This window comes from Dendropsophus ebraccatus, chromosome 14, assembly GCF_027789765.1.
Source record: "Dendropsophus ebraccatus isolate aDenEbr1 chromosome 14, aDenEbr1.pat, whole genome shotgun sequence".
Lineage (NCBI taxonomy): Eukaryota > Metazoa > Chordata > Amphibia > Anura > Hylidae > Dendropsophus > Dendropsophus ebraccatus.
Window position 1 is genome coordinate 77,710,676 of NC_091467.1, and position 18,977 is coordinate 77,729,652.

At 48.6% G+C, this 18,977-nt stretch overlaps 1 protein-coding gene across 3 annotated transcripts in view; it reads left to right on the top strand.

The window, feature by feature from the left end:
- ELMO2 (engulfment and cell motility 2) overlaps positions 1-18,977 on the top strand; it is a 115,576-nt gene that overhangs the window by 71,694 nt on the left and 24,905 nt on the right. For 2 of the 3 annotated variants that reach the window (XM_069953779.1, XM_069953780.1), the window contains one exon: positions 8,770-8,874. In XM_069953779.1, the coding sequence (XP_069809880.1) occupies positions 8,770-8,874 (105 nt within the window). Of the gene's footprint in view, positions 1-8,769; positions 8,875-9,119; positions 9,136-18,977 lie in introns of those variants that run through there. The other variant, XM_069953781.1, reaches the window with a different exon arrangement.

Consider the following 18,977-nt stretch of genomic DNA (forward strand, 5'->3'; position numbering starts at 1 on the left):
TGATAGATGATAGGCCCCGGGCACATTACTGATAGATGATAGGCCCTGGTCACATTACTGATAGATGATAGGCCCTGGTCACATTACTGATAGATGATAGGCGGGGGGCAGATTACTGATAGATGATAGGCGGGGGGCACATTACTGATAGATGATAGGCCCCGGTCACATTACTGATAGATGATAGGCGGGGGGCACATTACTGATAGATGATAGGCTGTGGGCACATTACTGATAGATGATGGGCGGGGGACACATTACTGATAGATGATAGGCGGGGGGCACATTACTGATAGATGATAGGCCCTGGTCACATTACTGATAGATGATAGGCCCTGGTCACATTACTGATAGATGATAGGCCCCGGGCACATTACTGATAGATGATAGGCCCCGGGCACATTACTGATAGATGATAGGCTGGGGGCACATTACTGATAGATGATAGGCCCCGGGCAGATTACTGATAGATGATAGGCCCCGGGCACATTACTGATAGATGATAGGCCCTGGTCACATTACTGATAGATGATAGGCGGGGGGCAGATTACTGATAGATGATAGGCGGGGGGCACATTACTGATAGATGATAGGCCCCGGTCACATTACTGATAGATGATAGGCGGGGGGCACATTACTGATAGATGATAGGCTGTGGGCACATTACTGATAGATGATGGGCGGGGGACACATTACTGATAGATGATAGGCGGGGGGCACATTACTGATAGATGATAGGCCCTGGTCACATTACTGATAGATGATAGGCCCTGGTCACATTACTGATAGATGATAGGCCCCGGGCACATTACTGATAGATGATAGGCCCCGGGCACATTACTGATAGATGATAGGCTGGGGGCACATTACTGATAGATGATAGGCCCCGGGCAGATTACTGATAGATGATAGGCCCCGGGCAGATTACTGATAGATGATAGGCCCCGGTCACATTACTGATAGATGATAGGCCCTGGTCACATTACTGATAGATGATAGGCGGGGGGCACATTACTGATAGATGATAGGCCCCGGGCACATTACTGATAGATGATAGGCCCCGGGCACATTACTGATAGATGATAGGCCCTGGTCACTTTACTGATAGATGATAGGCCCCGGGCACATTACTGATAGATGATAGGCCCCGGGCACATTACTGATAGATGATAGGCGGGGGGCACATTACTGATAGCTGATAGGCCCCGGGCACATTACTGATAGATGATAGGCGGGGGGCACATTACTGATAGATGATAGGCCCTGGTCACATTACTGATAGATGATAGGCCCTGGTCACATTACTGATAGATGATAGGCCCCGGGCACATTACTGATAGATGATAGGCCCCGGGCACATTACTGATAGATGATAGGCGGGGGGCACATTACTGATAGATGATAGGCCCCGGGCACATTACTGATAGATGATAGGCCCGGGCACATTACTGATAGATGATAGGCTGGGGGCACATTACTGATAGATGATAGGCCCTGGTCACATTACTGATAGATGATTGGCCCCGGTCACATTACTGATAGATGATAGGCCCGGGTCACATTACTGATAGATGATAGGCCCTGGTCACATTACTGATAGATGATAGGCTGGGGGCACATTACTGATAGATGATAGGCTGGGGGCACATTACTGATAGATGATAGGCCCCGGGCACATTACTGATAGATGATAGGCTGGGGGCACATTACTGATAGATGATAGGCTGGGGGCACATTACTGATAGATGATAGGCGGGGGGCACATTACTGATAGATGATAGGCCCTGGTCACATTACTGATAGATGATAGGCCCTGGTCACATTACTGATAGATGATAGGCCCCGGGCACATTACTGATAGATGATAGGCCCCGGGCACATTACTGATAGATGATAGGCTGGGGGCACATTACTGATAGATGATAGGCCCCGGGCAATTACTGATAGATGATAGGCCCCGGGCAGATTACTGATAGATGATAGGCCCCGGTCACATTACTGATAGATGATAGGCCCTGGTCACATTACTGATAGATGATAGGCGGGGGGCACATTACTGATAGATGATAGGCCCCGGGCACATTACTGATAGATGATAGGCCCCGGGCACATTACTGATAGATGATAGGCCCTGGTCACATTACTGATAGATGATAGGCCCCGGGCACATTACTGATAGATGATAGGCGCCGGGCACATTACTGATAGATGATAGGCGGGGGGCACATTACTGATAGCTGATAGGCCCCGGGCACATTACTGATAGATGATAGGCGGGGGGCACATTACTGATAGATGATAGGCCCTGGTCACATTACTGATAGATGATAGGCCCTGGTCACATTACTGATAGATGATAGGCCCCGGGCACATTACTGATAGATGATAGGCCCCGGGCACATTACTGATAGATGATAGGCGGGGGGGCACATTACTGATAGATGATAGGCCCCGGGCACATTACTGATAGATGATAGGCTCCGGGCACATTACTGATAGATGATAGGCTGGGGGCACATTACTGATAGATGATAGGCCCTGGTCACATTACTGATAGATGATAGGCCCCGGTCACATTACTGATAGATGATAGGCCCCGGGCACATTACTGATAGATGATAGGCTGGGGGCACATTACTGATAGATGATAGGCTGGGGGCACATTACTGATAGATGATAGGCCCCGAGCACATTACTGATAGATGATAGGCTGGGGGCACATTACTGATAGATGATAGGCTGGGGGCACATTACTGATAGATGATAGGCGGGGGGGCACATTACTGATAGATGATAGGCCCTGGTCACATTACTGATAGATGATAGGCCCTGGTCACATTACTGATAGATGATAGGCCCCGGGCACATTACTGATAGATGATAGGCCCCGGGCACATTACTGATAGATGATAGGCTGGGGGCACATTACTGATAGATGATAGGCCCCGGGCAGATTACTGATAGATGATAGGCCCCGGGCAGATTACTGATAGATGATAGGCCCCGGTCACATTACTGATAGATGATAGGCCCTGGTCACATTACTGATAGATGATAGGCGGGGGGCACATTACTGATAGATGATAGGCCCCGGGCACATTACTGATAGATGATAGGCCCCGGGCACATTACTGATAGATGATAGGCCCTGGTCACTTTACTGATAGATGATAGGCCCCGGGCACATTACTGATAGATGATAGGCCCCGGGCACATTACTGATAGATGATAGGCGGGGGGCACATTACTGATAGCTGATAGGCCCCGGGCACATTACTGATAGATGATAGGCGGGGGGCACATTACTGATAGATGATAGGCCCTGGTCACATTACTGATAGATGATAGGCCCTGGTCACATTACTGATAGATGATAGGCCCCGGGCACATTACTGATAGATGATAGGCCCCGGGCACATTACTGATAGATGATAGGCGGGGGGCACATTACTGATAGATGATAGGCCCCGGGCACATTACTGATAGATGATAGGCTCCGGGCACATTACTGATAGATGATAGGCTGGGGGCACATTACTGATAGATGATAGGCCCTGGTCACATTACTGATAGATGATTGGCCCCGGTCACATTACTGATAGATGATAGGCCCCGGGCACATTACTGATAGATGATAGGCCCCGGGCACATTACTGATAGATGATAGGCTGGGGGCACATTACTGATAGATGATAGGCTGGGGGCACATTACTGATAGATGATAGGCCCCGAGCACATTACTGATAGATGATAGGCTGGGGGCACATTACTGATAGATGATAGGCTGGGGGCACATTACTGATAGATGATAGGCCCCGGGCACATTACTGATAGATGATAGGCTGGGGGCACATTACTGATAGATGATAGGCCCCGGTCACATTACTGATAGATGATAGGCCCCGGTCACATTACTGATAGATGATAGGCGGGGGGCACATTACTGATAGATGATAGGCCCCGGGCAGATTACTGATAGATGATAGGCCCCGGGCACATTACTGATAGATGATAGGCCCCGGGCACATTACTGATAGATGATAGGCTGGGGGCACATTACTGATAGATGATAGGCTGGGGGCACATTACTGATAGATGATAGGCCCCGGGCACATTACTGATAGATGATAGGCCCCGGTCACATTACTGATAGATGATAGGCCCCGGGCACATTACTGATAGATGATAGGCTGGGGGCACATTACTGATAGATGATAGGCCCCGGGCACATTACTGATAGATGATAGGCTGGGGGCACATTACTGATAGATGATAGGCCCCGGGCAGATTACTGATAGATGATAGGCCCCGGTCACATTACTGATAGATGATAGGCGGGGGGCACATTACTGATAGATGATAGGCTGGGGGCACATTACTGATAGATGATAGGCGGGGGGCACATTACTGATAGATGATAGGCCCCGGGCACATTACTGATAGATGATAGGCTGGGGGCACATTACTGATAGATGATAGGCGGGGGGCACATTACTGATAGATGATAGGCCCCGGGCACATTACTGATAGATGATAGGCGGGGGGCACATTACTGATAGATGATAGGACCCGGGCACATTACTGATAGATGATAGGCCCGGGCACATTACTGATAGATGATAGGCTGGGGGCACATTACTGATAGATGATAGGCCCTGGTCACATTACTGATAGATGATTGGCCCTGGGCACATTACTGATAGATGATAGGCCTGGGGCACATTACTGATAGATGATAGGCCCCGGTCACATTACTGATAGATGATAGGCCCCGGTCACATTACTGATAGATGATAGGCGGGGGGCACATTACTGATAGATGATAGGCCCCGGGCACATTACTGATAGATGATAGGCCCCGGGCACATTACTGATAGATGATAGGCCCCGGGCACATTACTGATAGATGATAGGCCCCGGGCACATTACTGATAGATGATAGGCTGGGGGCACATTACTGATAGATGATAGGCCCCGGGCACATTACTGATAGATGATAGGCCCCGGTCACATTACTGATAGATGATAGGCCCTGGTCACATTACTGATAGATGATAGGCCCCGGGCACATTACTGATAGATGATAGGCCCCGGGCACATTCCTGATAGATGATAGGCTGGGGCACATTACTGATAGATGATAGGCTGGGGCACATTACTGATAGATGATAGGCCCCGGGCACATTACTGATAGATGATAGGCCCTGGTCACATTACTGATAGATGATAGGCCCCGGGCACATTACTGATAGATGATAGGCCCCGGTCAGATTACTGATAGATGATAGGCCCCGGGCACATTACTGATAGATGATAGGCTGGGGGCACATTACTGATAGATGATAGGCCCTGGTCACATTACTGATAGATGATAGGCCCCGGGCAGATTACTGATAGATGATAGGCTGGGGGCACATTACTGATAGATGATAGGCGGGGGGCACATTACTGATAGATGATAGGCTGGGGGCACATTACTGATAGATGATAGGCGGGGGGCACATTACTGATAGATGATAGGCCCCGGGCACATTACTGATAGATGATAGGCTGGGGGCACATTACTGATAGATGATAGGCGGGGGGCACATTACTGATAGATGATAGGCCCCGGGCACATTACTGATAGATGATAGGCGGGGGGCACATTACTGATAGATGATAGGACCCGGGCACATTACTGATAGATGATAGGCCCCGGGCACATTACTGATAGATGATAGGCTGGGGGCACATTACTGATAGATGATAGGCCCTGGTCACATTACTGATAGATGATTGGCCCTGGGCACATTACTGATAGATGATAGGCTGGGGGCACATTACTGATAGATGATAGGCCCCGGTCACATTACTGATAGATGATAGGCCCCGGTCACATTACTGATAGATGATAGGCGGGGGGCACATTACTGATAGATGATAGGCCCCGGGCACATTACTGATAGATGATAGGCCCCGAGCACATTACTGATAGATGATAGGCCCTGGTCACTTTACTGATAGATGATAGGCCCCGGGCACATTACTGATAGATGATAGGCTGGGGGCACATTACTGATAGATGATAGGCCCCGGGCACATTACTGATAGATGATAGGCCCCGGTCACATTACTGATAGATGATAGGCCCTGGTCACATTACTGATAGATGATAGGCCCCGGGCACATTACTGATAGATGATAGGCCCCGGGCACATTCCTGATAGATGATAGGCTGGGGGCACATTACTGATAGATGATAGGCCCTGGTCACATTACTGATAGATGATTGGCCCTGGGCACATTACTGATAGATGATAGGCTGGGGGCACATTACTGATAGATGATAGGCCCCGGTCACATTACTGATAGATGATAGGCCCCGGTCACATTACTGATAGATGATAGGCGGGGGGCACATTACTGATAGATGATAGGCCCCGGGCACATTACTGATAGATGATAGGCCCCGAGCACATTACTGATAGATGATAGGCCCCGGGCACATTACTGATAGATGATAGGCCCCGGGCACATTACTGATAGATGATAGGCTGGGGGCACATTACTGATAGATGATAGGCCCCGGGCACATTACTGATAGATGATAGGCCCCGGTCACATTACTGATAGATGATAGGCCCTGGTCACATTACTGATAGATGATAGGCCCCGGGCACATTACTGATAGATGATAGGCCCCGGGCACATTCCTGATAGATGATAGGCTGGGGGCACATTACTGATAGATGATAGGCTGGGGGCACATTACTGATAGATGATAGGCCCGGGCACATTACTGATAGATGATAGGCCCTGGTCACATTACTGATAGATGATAGGCCCCGGGCACATTACTGATAGATGATAGGCCCGGTCAGATTACTGATAGATGATAGGCCCCGGGCACATTACTGATAGATGATAGGCTGGGGGCACATTACTGATAGATGATAGGCCCCTGGTCACATTACTGATAGATGATAGGCCCCGGGCAGATTACTGATAGATGATAGGCTGGGGGCACATTACTGATAGATGATAGGCGGGGGCACATTACTGATAGATGATAGGCTGGGGGCACATTACTGATAGATGATAGGCGGGGGGCACATTACTGATAGATGATAGGCCCCGGGCACATTACTGATAGATGATAGGCTGGGGGCACATTACTGATAGATGATAGGCGGGGGGCACATTACTGATAGATGATAGGCCCCGGGCACATTACTGATAGATGATAGGCGGGGGGGCACATTACTGATAGATGATAGGACCCGGGCACATTACTGATAGATGATAGGCCCCGGGCACATTACTGATAGATGATAGGCTGGGGGCACATTACTGATAGATGATAGGCCCTGGTCACATTACTGATAGATGATTGGCCCTGGGCACATTACTGATAGATGATAGGCTGGGGGCACATTACTGATAGATGATAGGCCCCGGTCACATTACTGATAGATGATAGGCCCCGGTCACATTACTGATAGATGATAGGCGGGGGCACATTACTGATAGATGATAGGCCCCGGGCACATTACTGATAGATGATAGGCCCCGGGCACATTACTGATAGATGATAGGCCCTGGTCACTTTACTGATAGATGATAGGCCCCGGGCACATTACTGATAGATGATAGGCTGGGGGCACATTACTGATAGATGATAGGCCCCGGGCACATTACTGATAGATGATAGGCCCCGGTCACATTACTGATAGATGATAGGCCCTGGTCACATTACTGATAGATGATAGGCCCCGGGCACATTACTGATAGATGATAGGCCCCGGGCACATTCCTGATAGATGATAGGCTGGGGGCACATTACTGATAGATGATAGGCTGGGGGCACATTACTGATAGATGATAGGCCCCGGGCACATTACTGATAGATGATAGGCCCTGGTCACATTACTGATAGATGATAGGCCCCGGGCACATTACTGATAGATGATAGGCCCCGGTCAGATTACTGATAGATGATAGGCCCCGGGCACATTACTGATAGATGATAGGCTGGGGGCACATTACTGATAGATGATAGGCCCTGGTCACATTACTGATAGATGATAGGCCCCGGGCAGATTACTGATAGATGATAGGCTGGGGGCACATTACTGATAGATGATAGGCCCTGGTCACATTACTGATAGATGATAGGCCCCGGGCAGATTACTGATAGATGATAGGCTGGGGGCACATTACTGATAGATGATAGGCCCCGGGCAGATTACTGATAGATGATAGGCCCCGGGCAGATTACTGATAGATGATAGGCCCTGGTCACATTACTGATAGATGATAGGCCCCGGGCACATTACTGATAGATGATAGGCCCCGGGCAGATTACTGATAGATGATAGGCCCCGGGCACATTACTGATAGATGATAGGCCCCGGGCAGATTACTGATAGATGATAGGCTGGGGGCACATTACTGATAGATGATAGGGTGACCTGTAATTTAGGACACTGCGGTGTTCTCCCCTATGTTCCTCTGATCTCCGGGGATCCTCTCCTTAGTCCCGCAGCCCCCAGCTTATATATCAGGGGCAGCTTCTACCAGTTGTTATTCTGCTGGCGGCAGGCGGTCTGACAGCTCGGCCTTCTCCGGTTACACACTTTGAAGCTGCCAGTATAATTGAGTTCTGATCATTGGAGCGAGGACTGATTATAATTTCATGAAGCGAAGTTGGAGAAACATGCAAGGAAAGTGCGGAGTTCCTCTTTATTTCTGGAAACAATTGCTGAGATCTGCTCATTGTCATTTCAGAATCACGTGAACCCAGCGCTGGATTTCCTGCAGACGCCGCCCGGCATGCTGGCACTGGACAACATGCTGTACCTGGCCAAGTTCCATCAGGACACGTATGTCCGGGTAAGCTCCATCAGGACAGGGATGTCAGGGTAAGCTCCATCAGGACAGGGATGTCAGGGTAAGCTCCATCAGGACAGGGATGTCAGGGTAAGCTCCATCAGGACAGGGATGTCAGGGTAAGCTCCATCAGGACAGGGATGTCAGGGTAAGCTCCATCAGGACAGGGATGTCAGGGTAAGCTCCATCAGGACAGGGATGTCAGGGTAAGCTCCATCAGGACAGGGATGTCAGGGTAAGCTCCATCAGGACACGTATGTCCGGGTAAGCTCCATCAGGACAGGGATGTCAGGGTGAGCTCCATCAGGACAGGGATGTCAGGGTGAGCTCCATCAGGACAGGGATGTCAGGGTGAGCTCCATCAGGACAGGGATGTCAGGGTAAGCTCCATCAGGACAGGGATGTCAGGGTGAGCTCCATCAGGACAGGGATGTCAGGGTGAGCTCCATCAGGACAGGGATGTAAGGGTGAGCTCCATCAGGACAGGGATGTCAGGGTAAGCTCCATCAGGACAGGGATGTCAGGGTGAGCTCCATCAGGACAGGGATGTCAGGGTAAGCTCCATCAGGACAGGGATGTCAGGGTAAGCTCCATCAGGACAGGGATGTCAGGGTGAGCTCCATCAGGACAGGGATGTCAGGGTGAGCTCCATCAGGACAGGGATGTCAGGGTGAGAGATCTATCTGGGCACTTTCCTTCCCTTCTGGAGTTTTCAGTTAAAATGGAGTGAGGATTTATATGCAGGATCAGCGGGATGGTCCATCAGTCAGTGATTAGCGGGATGGTCCATCAGTCAGTGATTAGCGGGATGGTCCAACAGTCAGTGATAAGCGGGATGGTCCATCAGTCAGTGATCAGCGGGATGGTCAATCAGTCAGTGATCAGCGGGATGGTCCATCAGTCAGTGATTAGCGGGATGGTCCATCAGTCAGTGATTAGCGGGATGGTCCATCAGTCAGTGATTAGCGGGATGGTCCATCAGTCAGTGATTAGCGGGATGGTCCATCAGTCAGTGATCAGCGGGATGGTCCATCAGTCAGTGATTAGCGGGATGGTCCATCAGTCAGTGATCAGCGGGATGGTCCATCAGTCAGTGATCAGCGGGATGGTCCATCAGTCAGTGATCAGCGGGATGGTCCATCAGTCAGTGATCAGCGGGATGGTCCATCAGTCAGTGATCAGCGGGATGGTCCATCAGTCAGTGATCAGCGGGATGGTCCATCAGTCAGTGATCAGCGGGATGGTCCATCAGTCAGTGATCAGCGGGATGGTCCATCAGTCAGTGATCAGCGGGATGGTCCATCAGTCAGCGATCAGCGGGGTGCCACCACCCGCCACCCATCAGCTGCTCTGTGCTTGCACAGACCAAGGCTGCTGTTACAGATCAATGCAGCTGCACAGTGAACGGCCGTGGGGGACGGATGACGACCCATCCTGCTAGTCAGTGAGTGGCGACCATCCTGCCAGTCAGACCGGGGGCTGAGAGGCCAGTGATTGGGCGGCAGGGGCTGAGAGGCCAGTGATTGGGCACCAGGGGCTGAGATCACTGATGTGGGGGCTGTGACACCCCCTGAGCACAGATCATACCGCCCCAACGCTCCTGTGCCATACATGTACAACATTCTGCCTTAAAGGGATTATCCAGCATTAGGAAAATGTCTCCAGGCCAGGGGCGAGTTTGCAGTTAAGCTCAATTAACTTCAATGGAACTGAGTTACCAAACCTGGAGACAAGAGCGCTGCTGTCATGTTTCTGTAATGCAGGATAATCCCTTTAAAGGGAACCAGTCACCAAGAATACCCCAATAAGACTAGTGCAATGTGCTGCAGCAGCGCCCGGCGCATGGCCCACACCTGCTATCTGACTTTCCTCCCCGCAATGTATATTCCCCAAACTTACTTTATATACTTGGCACCCTGTATGCAAATCCCCGCAAGTAGTCGTCATCTGGGAGGGGAGGTGTCGCCATCTAGTCCTGGTCCCCTGGACGTTCCTCCGCGCCAGTCACACCCAATCACGCCCCTCTGAGCCGGATTCAAGCTAAATAATTACTCTGACGTCATTCAGGGGCGCGCCCACATTCTTACTACGCCGTGCATGCGCAGTACAGCGGTCCCGATCTCTGCTGTTCTGCGGCAATAAGTTAGAGGCTATCCTGCACATGCGCAGTACAGTGATCCTGATCTGCGCTGTTCTGCAGCAATAAGTTAGAGGCTATCCTGCGCATGTGCAGTACAGTGGTCCTTATCTGTGCTGTTCTGCGGCAATGAGTTAGAGGCTATCCTGCGGCAATAAGTTAGAGGCTATCCTGCACATGCGCAGTACAGTGATCCTGTTCTGCGCTGTTCTGCGGCAATAAGTTAGAGGCTATCCTGCGCATGTGCAGTACAGTGGTCCTTATCTGTGCTGTTCTGCGGCAATGAGTTAGCCTCTAACTCATTGCCGCAGGATAGCCTCTATCTTGCACATGCGCAGTACAGTGGTCCTGATCTGTGCTGTTCTGTGGCAATGAGTTAGAGGCTATCCTGCACATGCGCAGTACAGTGGTCCTGATCTGTGCTGTTCTGTGGCAATGAGTTAGAGGCTATTCTGCACTTGCGCAGTACAGTGGTCCTTATCTGTGCTGTTCTGCGGCAATGAGTTAGAGGCTATCCTGCACATGCAGTACAGTGGTCCTGATCTGTGCTGTTATGTGGCAATGAGTTAGAGGCTATCCTGCACATGCGCAGTACAGTGGTCCTGATCTGTGCTGTTCTGTGGCAATGAGTTAGAGGCTATTCTGCACTTGCGCTGTACAGTGGTCCTTATCTTTGCTGTTCTGTGGCAATGAGTTAGAGGCTATCCTGCACATGCGCAGTACAGCGGTCCCGATCTGCCCCCAACACTTCTGGGGTGGGGGGAACATAGGGAAGGGGGCCATTCACTTAGACCACACACATTACAAGGTTGTATAACTTTGTAATGTGTGTTATTAAGTGAATAACAGTAAAACGCGGCACTCGCCCTTACGTGCTAATAGGGCGATTAATTCCGAAAGATATCAAATCCATCAGCGTCAGGGACAGAACTAATCAGTAAGATACAAAGCGGGAAAATAACAATCTCATAGTCCTTCAAGCACAGAGATCATATAAGCTAATCTGCTCTCTGAATTCAGATCTGGAGAGGTACTCCCATCATCCTCTCAGCATGCAGCAATGGCTGTCAGTGATAGTGGACAGATGAGGGTTATACTCCTTACCCACTGTGCTTATAATAATAGATGCGATGTTCTCCCTTAACTGGGGTATATGTATCTACAAGCAGCCAGATAGCGCCCCCTCCTGGCCATCTGTCTATAGTACACCGGTATACTCAGTCTCTCTGGCTGCTCGTTGTCATAGAGGGAGAACTTAGACACATGCAAGTTGTTTGGTGCAGGTGCAGCCCTCACCCATGCAGGATGAGCGTCTCCTCTGGGGTCACCGGCGTCCCGGTCTGCCCGCGTGTGTCACCAGCCTAGCTGCACGACTTGCATGTGTCTAAGTTCTCCCTGTTTTAAGGACTTTGAGATGTTATTTTCCCGCTTTGTATGTTACTGATTAGTTTTGTCCCTGCGGCTGATGGATTTTATTGCGCCCTATTAGCACTTGCTGCTTAGAGGACAGATCCATTTTCTTTTATCCTCTAGGTATTTGTTAGGCTCGGGTATCGGCATTTTTCTGTTCCTCAGCATTGGGATTTATGTAAGTGAGCGGCCCCTACCCCCAGCTGTATTATTCAGCTTGATTCAGGCTCAGAGGGGCGTGATTGGGCGTGACTGGCGCGGAGGAATATAACTGACTGGCGCCAAGTATATAAAGTAAGTTTGGGGAATATACATTGCGGGGAGGAAAGTCAGATAGCAGGTGTGGGCCATGCGCCGGGCGCTGCTGTAGCACATTGCACTAGTCTTGTAGCCGTATTTTAGGTGATTGGTTTCCAGTTCATGTACATGGGGCATTATTAGGCCCATTATGATCCCCTGGAATAGGCCGAGCAGTCAGCCGAGAGGGCAGTGGATAGATGGACGGATGGACGTGTGGATAGATGGACGGATGGACGTGTGGATAGATGGACGGATGGACGTGTGGATAGATGGACGGATGGACGTGTGGATAGATGGACGGATGGACGTGTGGATAGATGGACGGATGGACGTGTGGATAGATGGACGGATGGACGTGTGGATAGATGGACGGATGGACGTGTGGATAGATGGACGGATGGACGTGTGGATAGATGGACGGATGGACGTGTGGATAGATGGACGGATGGACGTGTGGATAGATGGACGGATGGACGTGTGGATAGATGGACGGATGGACGTGTGGATAGATGGACGGATGGATGGATGGACGTGTGGCTGGGTGGACGGATGGACGTGTGGATAGATGGACGGATGGACGTGTGGATAGATGGACGGATGGATGTGTGGCTGGATGGACGGATGGATGTGTGGCTGGATGGACGGATGGACGTGTGGATAGATGGACGGATGGATGTGTAGATGGACGGATGGATGTTTAGATAGATAGACGAATGGATGGATGGATGTGTGGATGGATGGATGGATGTGGGGATAGATGGACTGATGGATGGATGGATGTATGAATGTGTGGCTGGATGTGTGGATGGATGGATGTGTGGATGGATGGATGTGTGGATTGATGGATGTGTGGATTGATGGATGTGTGGACGGACGGACGGATGTGTGGACGGACGGACGGATGTGTGGACGGACGGATGTGTGGACGGACGGACGGATGTGTGGACGGACGGACGGACGGATGTGTGGACGGACGGATGTGCGGACGGACGGATGTGTGGACGGACGGACGGATGTGTGGACGGACGGACGGACGGATGTGTGGACGGACGGACGGATGTGTGGACGGACGGACGGATGTGTGGACGGACGGACGGATGTGTGGACGGACGGACGGACGGATGTGTGGACGGACGGACGGATGTGTGGACGGACGGACGGATGTGTGGACGGACGGACGGATGTGTGGACGGACGGACGGATGTGTGGACGGACGGACGGATGTGTGGACGGACGGACGGATGTGTGGACGGACGGACGGATGTGTGGACGGACGGACGGATGTGTGGACGGACGGACGGATGTGTGGACGGACGGACGGATGTGTGGACGGACGGACGGATGGATGGATCTGTGGATGGACGGATGGATCTGTGGATGGACGGATGTATGTATGCATGTGTGGATGGATGGACGGATGTATGTATGTATGAATGTGTGGACGATCCACTTGTGCAGACTGAATCTTGTTGGCAGTAAATCTTTCTGTGTGAGCTGGGGACGTTCTTCTGCTAGTAATGGGAGTGACCGGACACAGCATTGATCGTTCCCAGTACTTGGGACGTATAAATGGTCGTTCCATCATATTGAGCAGAAGTTGTTTGTCAGCTATATCTGGAGGACCGTGTAATGTGTATGAGGACCGTGTAATGTGTATGAGGACCGTGTAATGTGTATGAGGACCGTGTAATGTGTATGAGGACCGTGTAATGTGTATGAGGACCGTGTAATGTGTATGAGGACCGTGTAATGTGTATGAGGACCGTGTAATGTGTATGAGGATTGTGTAATGTGTATGAGGACCGTGTAATGTGTATGAGGACCGTGTAATGTGTATGAGGACCGTGTAATGTGTATGAGGACCGTGTAATGTGTATGAGGACCGTGTAATGTGTATGAGGACCGTGTAATGTGTATGAGGACCGTGTAATGTGTATGAGGACCGTGTAATGTGTATGAGGATTATGTAATGTGTATGAGGATTATGTAATGTGTATGAGGATTATGTAATGTGTATGAGGACCGTGTAATGTGTATGAGGATTATGTAATGTGTATGAGGACCGTGTAATGTGTATGAGGACCGTGTAATGTGTATGAGGATTGTGTAATGTGTATGAGGATTATGTAATGTGTATGAGGACCGTGTAATGTGTATGAGGATTATGTAATGTGTATGAGGACCGTGTAATGTGTATGAGGATTATGTAATGTGTATGAGGACCGTGTAATGTGTATGAGGATTATGTAATGTGTATGAGGATTATGTAATGTGTATGAGGACCGTGTAATGTGTATGAGGACCGTGTAATGTGTATGAGGACCGTGTAATGTGTATGAGGATTATGTAATGTGTATGAGGATTGTGTAATGTGTATGAGGATTGTGTAATGTGTATGAGGATTATGTAATGTGTATGAGGACCGTGTAATGTGTATGAGGACCGTGTAATGTGTATGAGGACCGTGTAATGTGTATGAGGACCGTGTAATGTGTATGAGGACCGTGTAATGTGTATGAGGACCGTGTAATGTGTATGAGGACCGTGTAATGTGTATGAGGACCGTGTAATGTGTATGAGGACCGTGTAATGTGTATGAGGACCGTGTAATGTGCATGAGGATTATGTAATGTGTATGAGGATTGTGTAATGTGTATGAGGATTATGTAATGTGTATGAGGATTATGTAATGTGTATGAGGACCGTGTAATGTGTATGAGGATTGTGTAATGTGTATGAGGACCGTGTAATGTGTATGAGGACCGTGTAATGTGTATGAGGATTATGTAATGTGTATGAGGACCGTGTTATGTGTATGAGGATTATGTAATGTGTATGAGGACCGTGTAATGTGTATGAGGATTATGTAATGTGTATGAGGACCGTGTAATGTGTATGAGGACCGTGTTATGTGTATGAGGACCGTGTAATGTGTATGAGGACCGTGTAATGTGTATGAGGACCGTGTTATGTGTATGAGGACCGTGTAATGTGTATGAGGACCGTGTAATGTGTATGAGGACCGTGTAATGTGTATGAGGATTATGTAATGTGTATGAGGACAGTGTAATGTGTATGAGGACCGTGTTATGTGTATGAGGACCGTGTAATGTGTATGAGGACCGTGTAATGTGTATGAGGACCGTGTAATGTGTATGAGGACCGTGTAATGTGTATGAGGATTATGTAATGTGTATGAGGACCGTGTAATGTGTATGAGGATTGTGTAATGTGTATGAGGACCGTGTAATGTGTATGAGGACCGTGTAATGTGTATGAGGACCGTGTAATGTGTATGAGGACCGTGTAATGTGTATGAGGATTGTGTAATGTGTATGAGGACCTTGTAATGTGTATGAGGATTGTGTAATGTGTATGAGGACCGTGTAATGTGTATGAGGACCTTGTAATGTGTATGAGGATTATGTAATGTGTATGAGGACTGTGTTATGTGTATGAGGACCGTGTAATGTGTATGAGGACCGTGTAATGTGTATGAGGACCGTGTAATGTGTATGAGGATTATGTAATGTGTATGAGGACCGTGTAATGTGTATGAGGATTGTGTAATGTGTATGAGGACCGTGTAATGTGTATGAGGACCGTGTAATGTGTATGAGGATTATGTAATGTGTATGAGGACCGTGTTATGTGTATGAGGACCGTGTAATGTGTATGAGGACCGTGTAATGTGTATGAGGACCGTGTAATGTGTATGAGGATTATGTAATGTGTTATGAGGACCGTGTAATGTGTATGAGGACCGTGTAATGTGTATGAGGATTGTGTAATGTGTATGAGGACCGTGTAATGCGTATGAGGACCGTGTAATGTGTATGAGGACCGTGTAATGTGTATGAGGACCGTGTAATGTGTATGAGGACCGTGTAATTTGTATGAGGACCGTGTAATGTGTATGAGGACCGTGTAATGTGTATGAGGACCGTGTCATGTGTATGAGGACCGTGTAATGTGTATGAGGACCGTGTAATGTGTATGAGGATTGTGTAATGTGTATGAGGACCGTGTAATGCGTATGAGGACCGTGTAATGCGTATGAGGATTGTGTAATGCGTATGAGGATTGTGTAATGCGTATGAGGATTGTGTAATGTGTATGAGGACCGTGTAATGTGTATGAGGATTGTGTAATGTGTATGAGGACCGTGTAATGTGTATGAGGATTATGTAATGTGTATGAGGACCGTGTAATGTGTATGAGGACCGTGTAATGTGTATGAGGACCGTGTAATGTGTATGAGGATTGTGTAATGTGTATGAGGACCGTGTAATGTGTATGAGGACCGTGTAATGTGTATGAGGACCGTGTAATGTGTATGAGGACCGTGTAATGTGTATGAGGATTGTGTAATGCGTATGAGGACCGTATGAGGACCGTGTAATGTGTATGAGGACCGTGTAATGTGTATGAGGACCGTGTAATGTGTATGAGGATTGTGTAATGTGTATGAGGACCGTGTAATGTGTATGAGGACCGTGTAATGTGTATGAGGACCGTGTAATGCGTATGAGGATTGTGTAATGCGTATGAGGATTGTGTAATGTGTATGAGGACCGTGTAATGTGTATGAGGACCGTGTAATGTGTATGAGGACCGTGTAATGTGTATGAGGATTGTGTAATGTGTATGAGGACCGTGTAATGTGTATGAGGATTGTGTAATGTGCATGAGGACCGTGTAATGTGCATGAGGACCGTGTAATGTGTATGAGGACCGTGTAATGTGTATGAGGACCGTGTAATGTGCATGAGGATTATGTAATGTGTATGAGGATTGTGTAATGTGTATGAGGATTGTGTAATGTGTATGAGGATTGTGTAATGTGTATGAGGACCGTGTAATGTGTATGAGGACCGTGTAATGTGTATGAGGACCGTGTAATGTGTATGAGGACCGTGTAATGTGTATGAGGACCGTGTAATGTGTATGAGGACCGTGTAATGTGTATGAGGATTGTGTAATGTGTATGAGGATTATGTAATGTGTATGAGGACCGTGTAATGTGTATGAGGACCGTGTAATGTGTATGAGGATTGTGTAATGTGTATGAGGATTATGTAATGTGTATGAGGACCGTGTAATGTGTATGAGGATTGTGTAATGTGTATGAGGATTATGTAATGTGTATGAGGACCGTGTAATGTGTATGAGGACCTTGTAATGTGTATGAGGATTATGTAATGTGTATGAGGATTGTGTAATGTGTATGAGGACCGTGTAATGTGTATGAGGACCGTGTAATGTGTATGAGGATTGTGTAATGTGTATGAGGATTATGTAATGTGTATGAGGACCGTGTAATGTGCATGAGGACCGTGTAATGTGCATGAGGACCGTGTAATGTGTATGAGGACCGTGTAATGTGTATGAGGACCGTGTAATGTGTATGAGGATTGTGTAATGTGTATGAGGACCGTGTAATGTGTATGAGGATTATGTAATGTGTATGAGGACCGTGTAATGTGTATGAGGATTATGTAATGCGTATGAGGACCGTGTAATGCGTATGAGGACCGTGTAATGTGTATGAGGACCGTGTAATGTGTATGAGGATTGTGTAATGTGTATGAGGACCGTGTAATGTGTATGAGGACCGTGTAATGTGTATGAGGACCGTGTAATGTGTATGAGGATTGTGTAATGTGTATGAGGACCGTGTAATGTGTATGAGGACCGTGTAATGTGTATGAGGATTGTGTAATGTGTATGAGGACCGTGTAATGTGTATGAGGACCGTGTAATGTGTATGAGGACCGTGTAATGTGTATGAGGATTGTGTAATGTGTATGAGGACCGTGTAATGTGTATGAGGACCGTGTAATGTGTATGAGGATTGTGTAATGTGTATGAGGATTGTGTAATGTGTATGAGGATTGTGTAATGTGTATGAGGATTGTGTAATGTGTATGAGGACCGTGTAATGCGTATGAGGACCGTGTAATGCGTATGAGGACCGTGTAATGCGTATGAGGACCGTGTAATGCGTATGAGGACCGTGTAATGTGTATGAGGACCGTGTAATGTGTATGAGGACCGTGTAATGTGTATGAGGACCGTGTAATGTGTATGAGGATTGTGTAATGTGTATGAGGACCGTGTAATGTGTATGAGGACCGTGTAATGTGTATGAGGATTATGTAATGTGTATGAGGACCGTGTAATGTGTATGAGGACCGTGTAATGTGTATGAGGACCGTGTAATGTGTATGAGGACCGTGTAATGTGCATGAGGACCGTG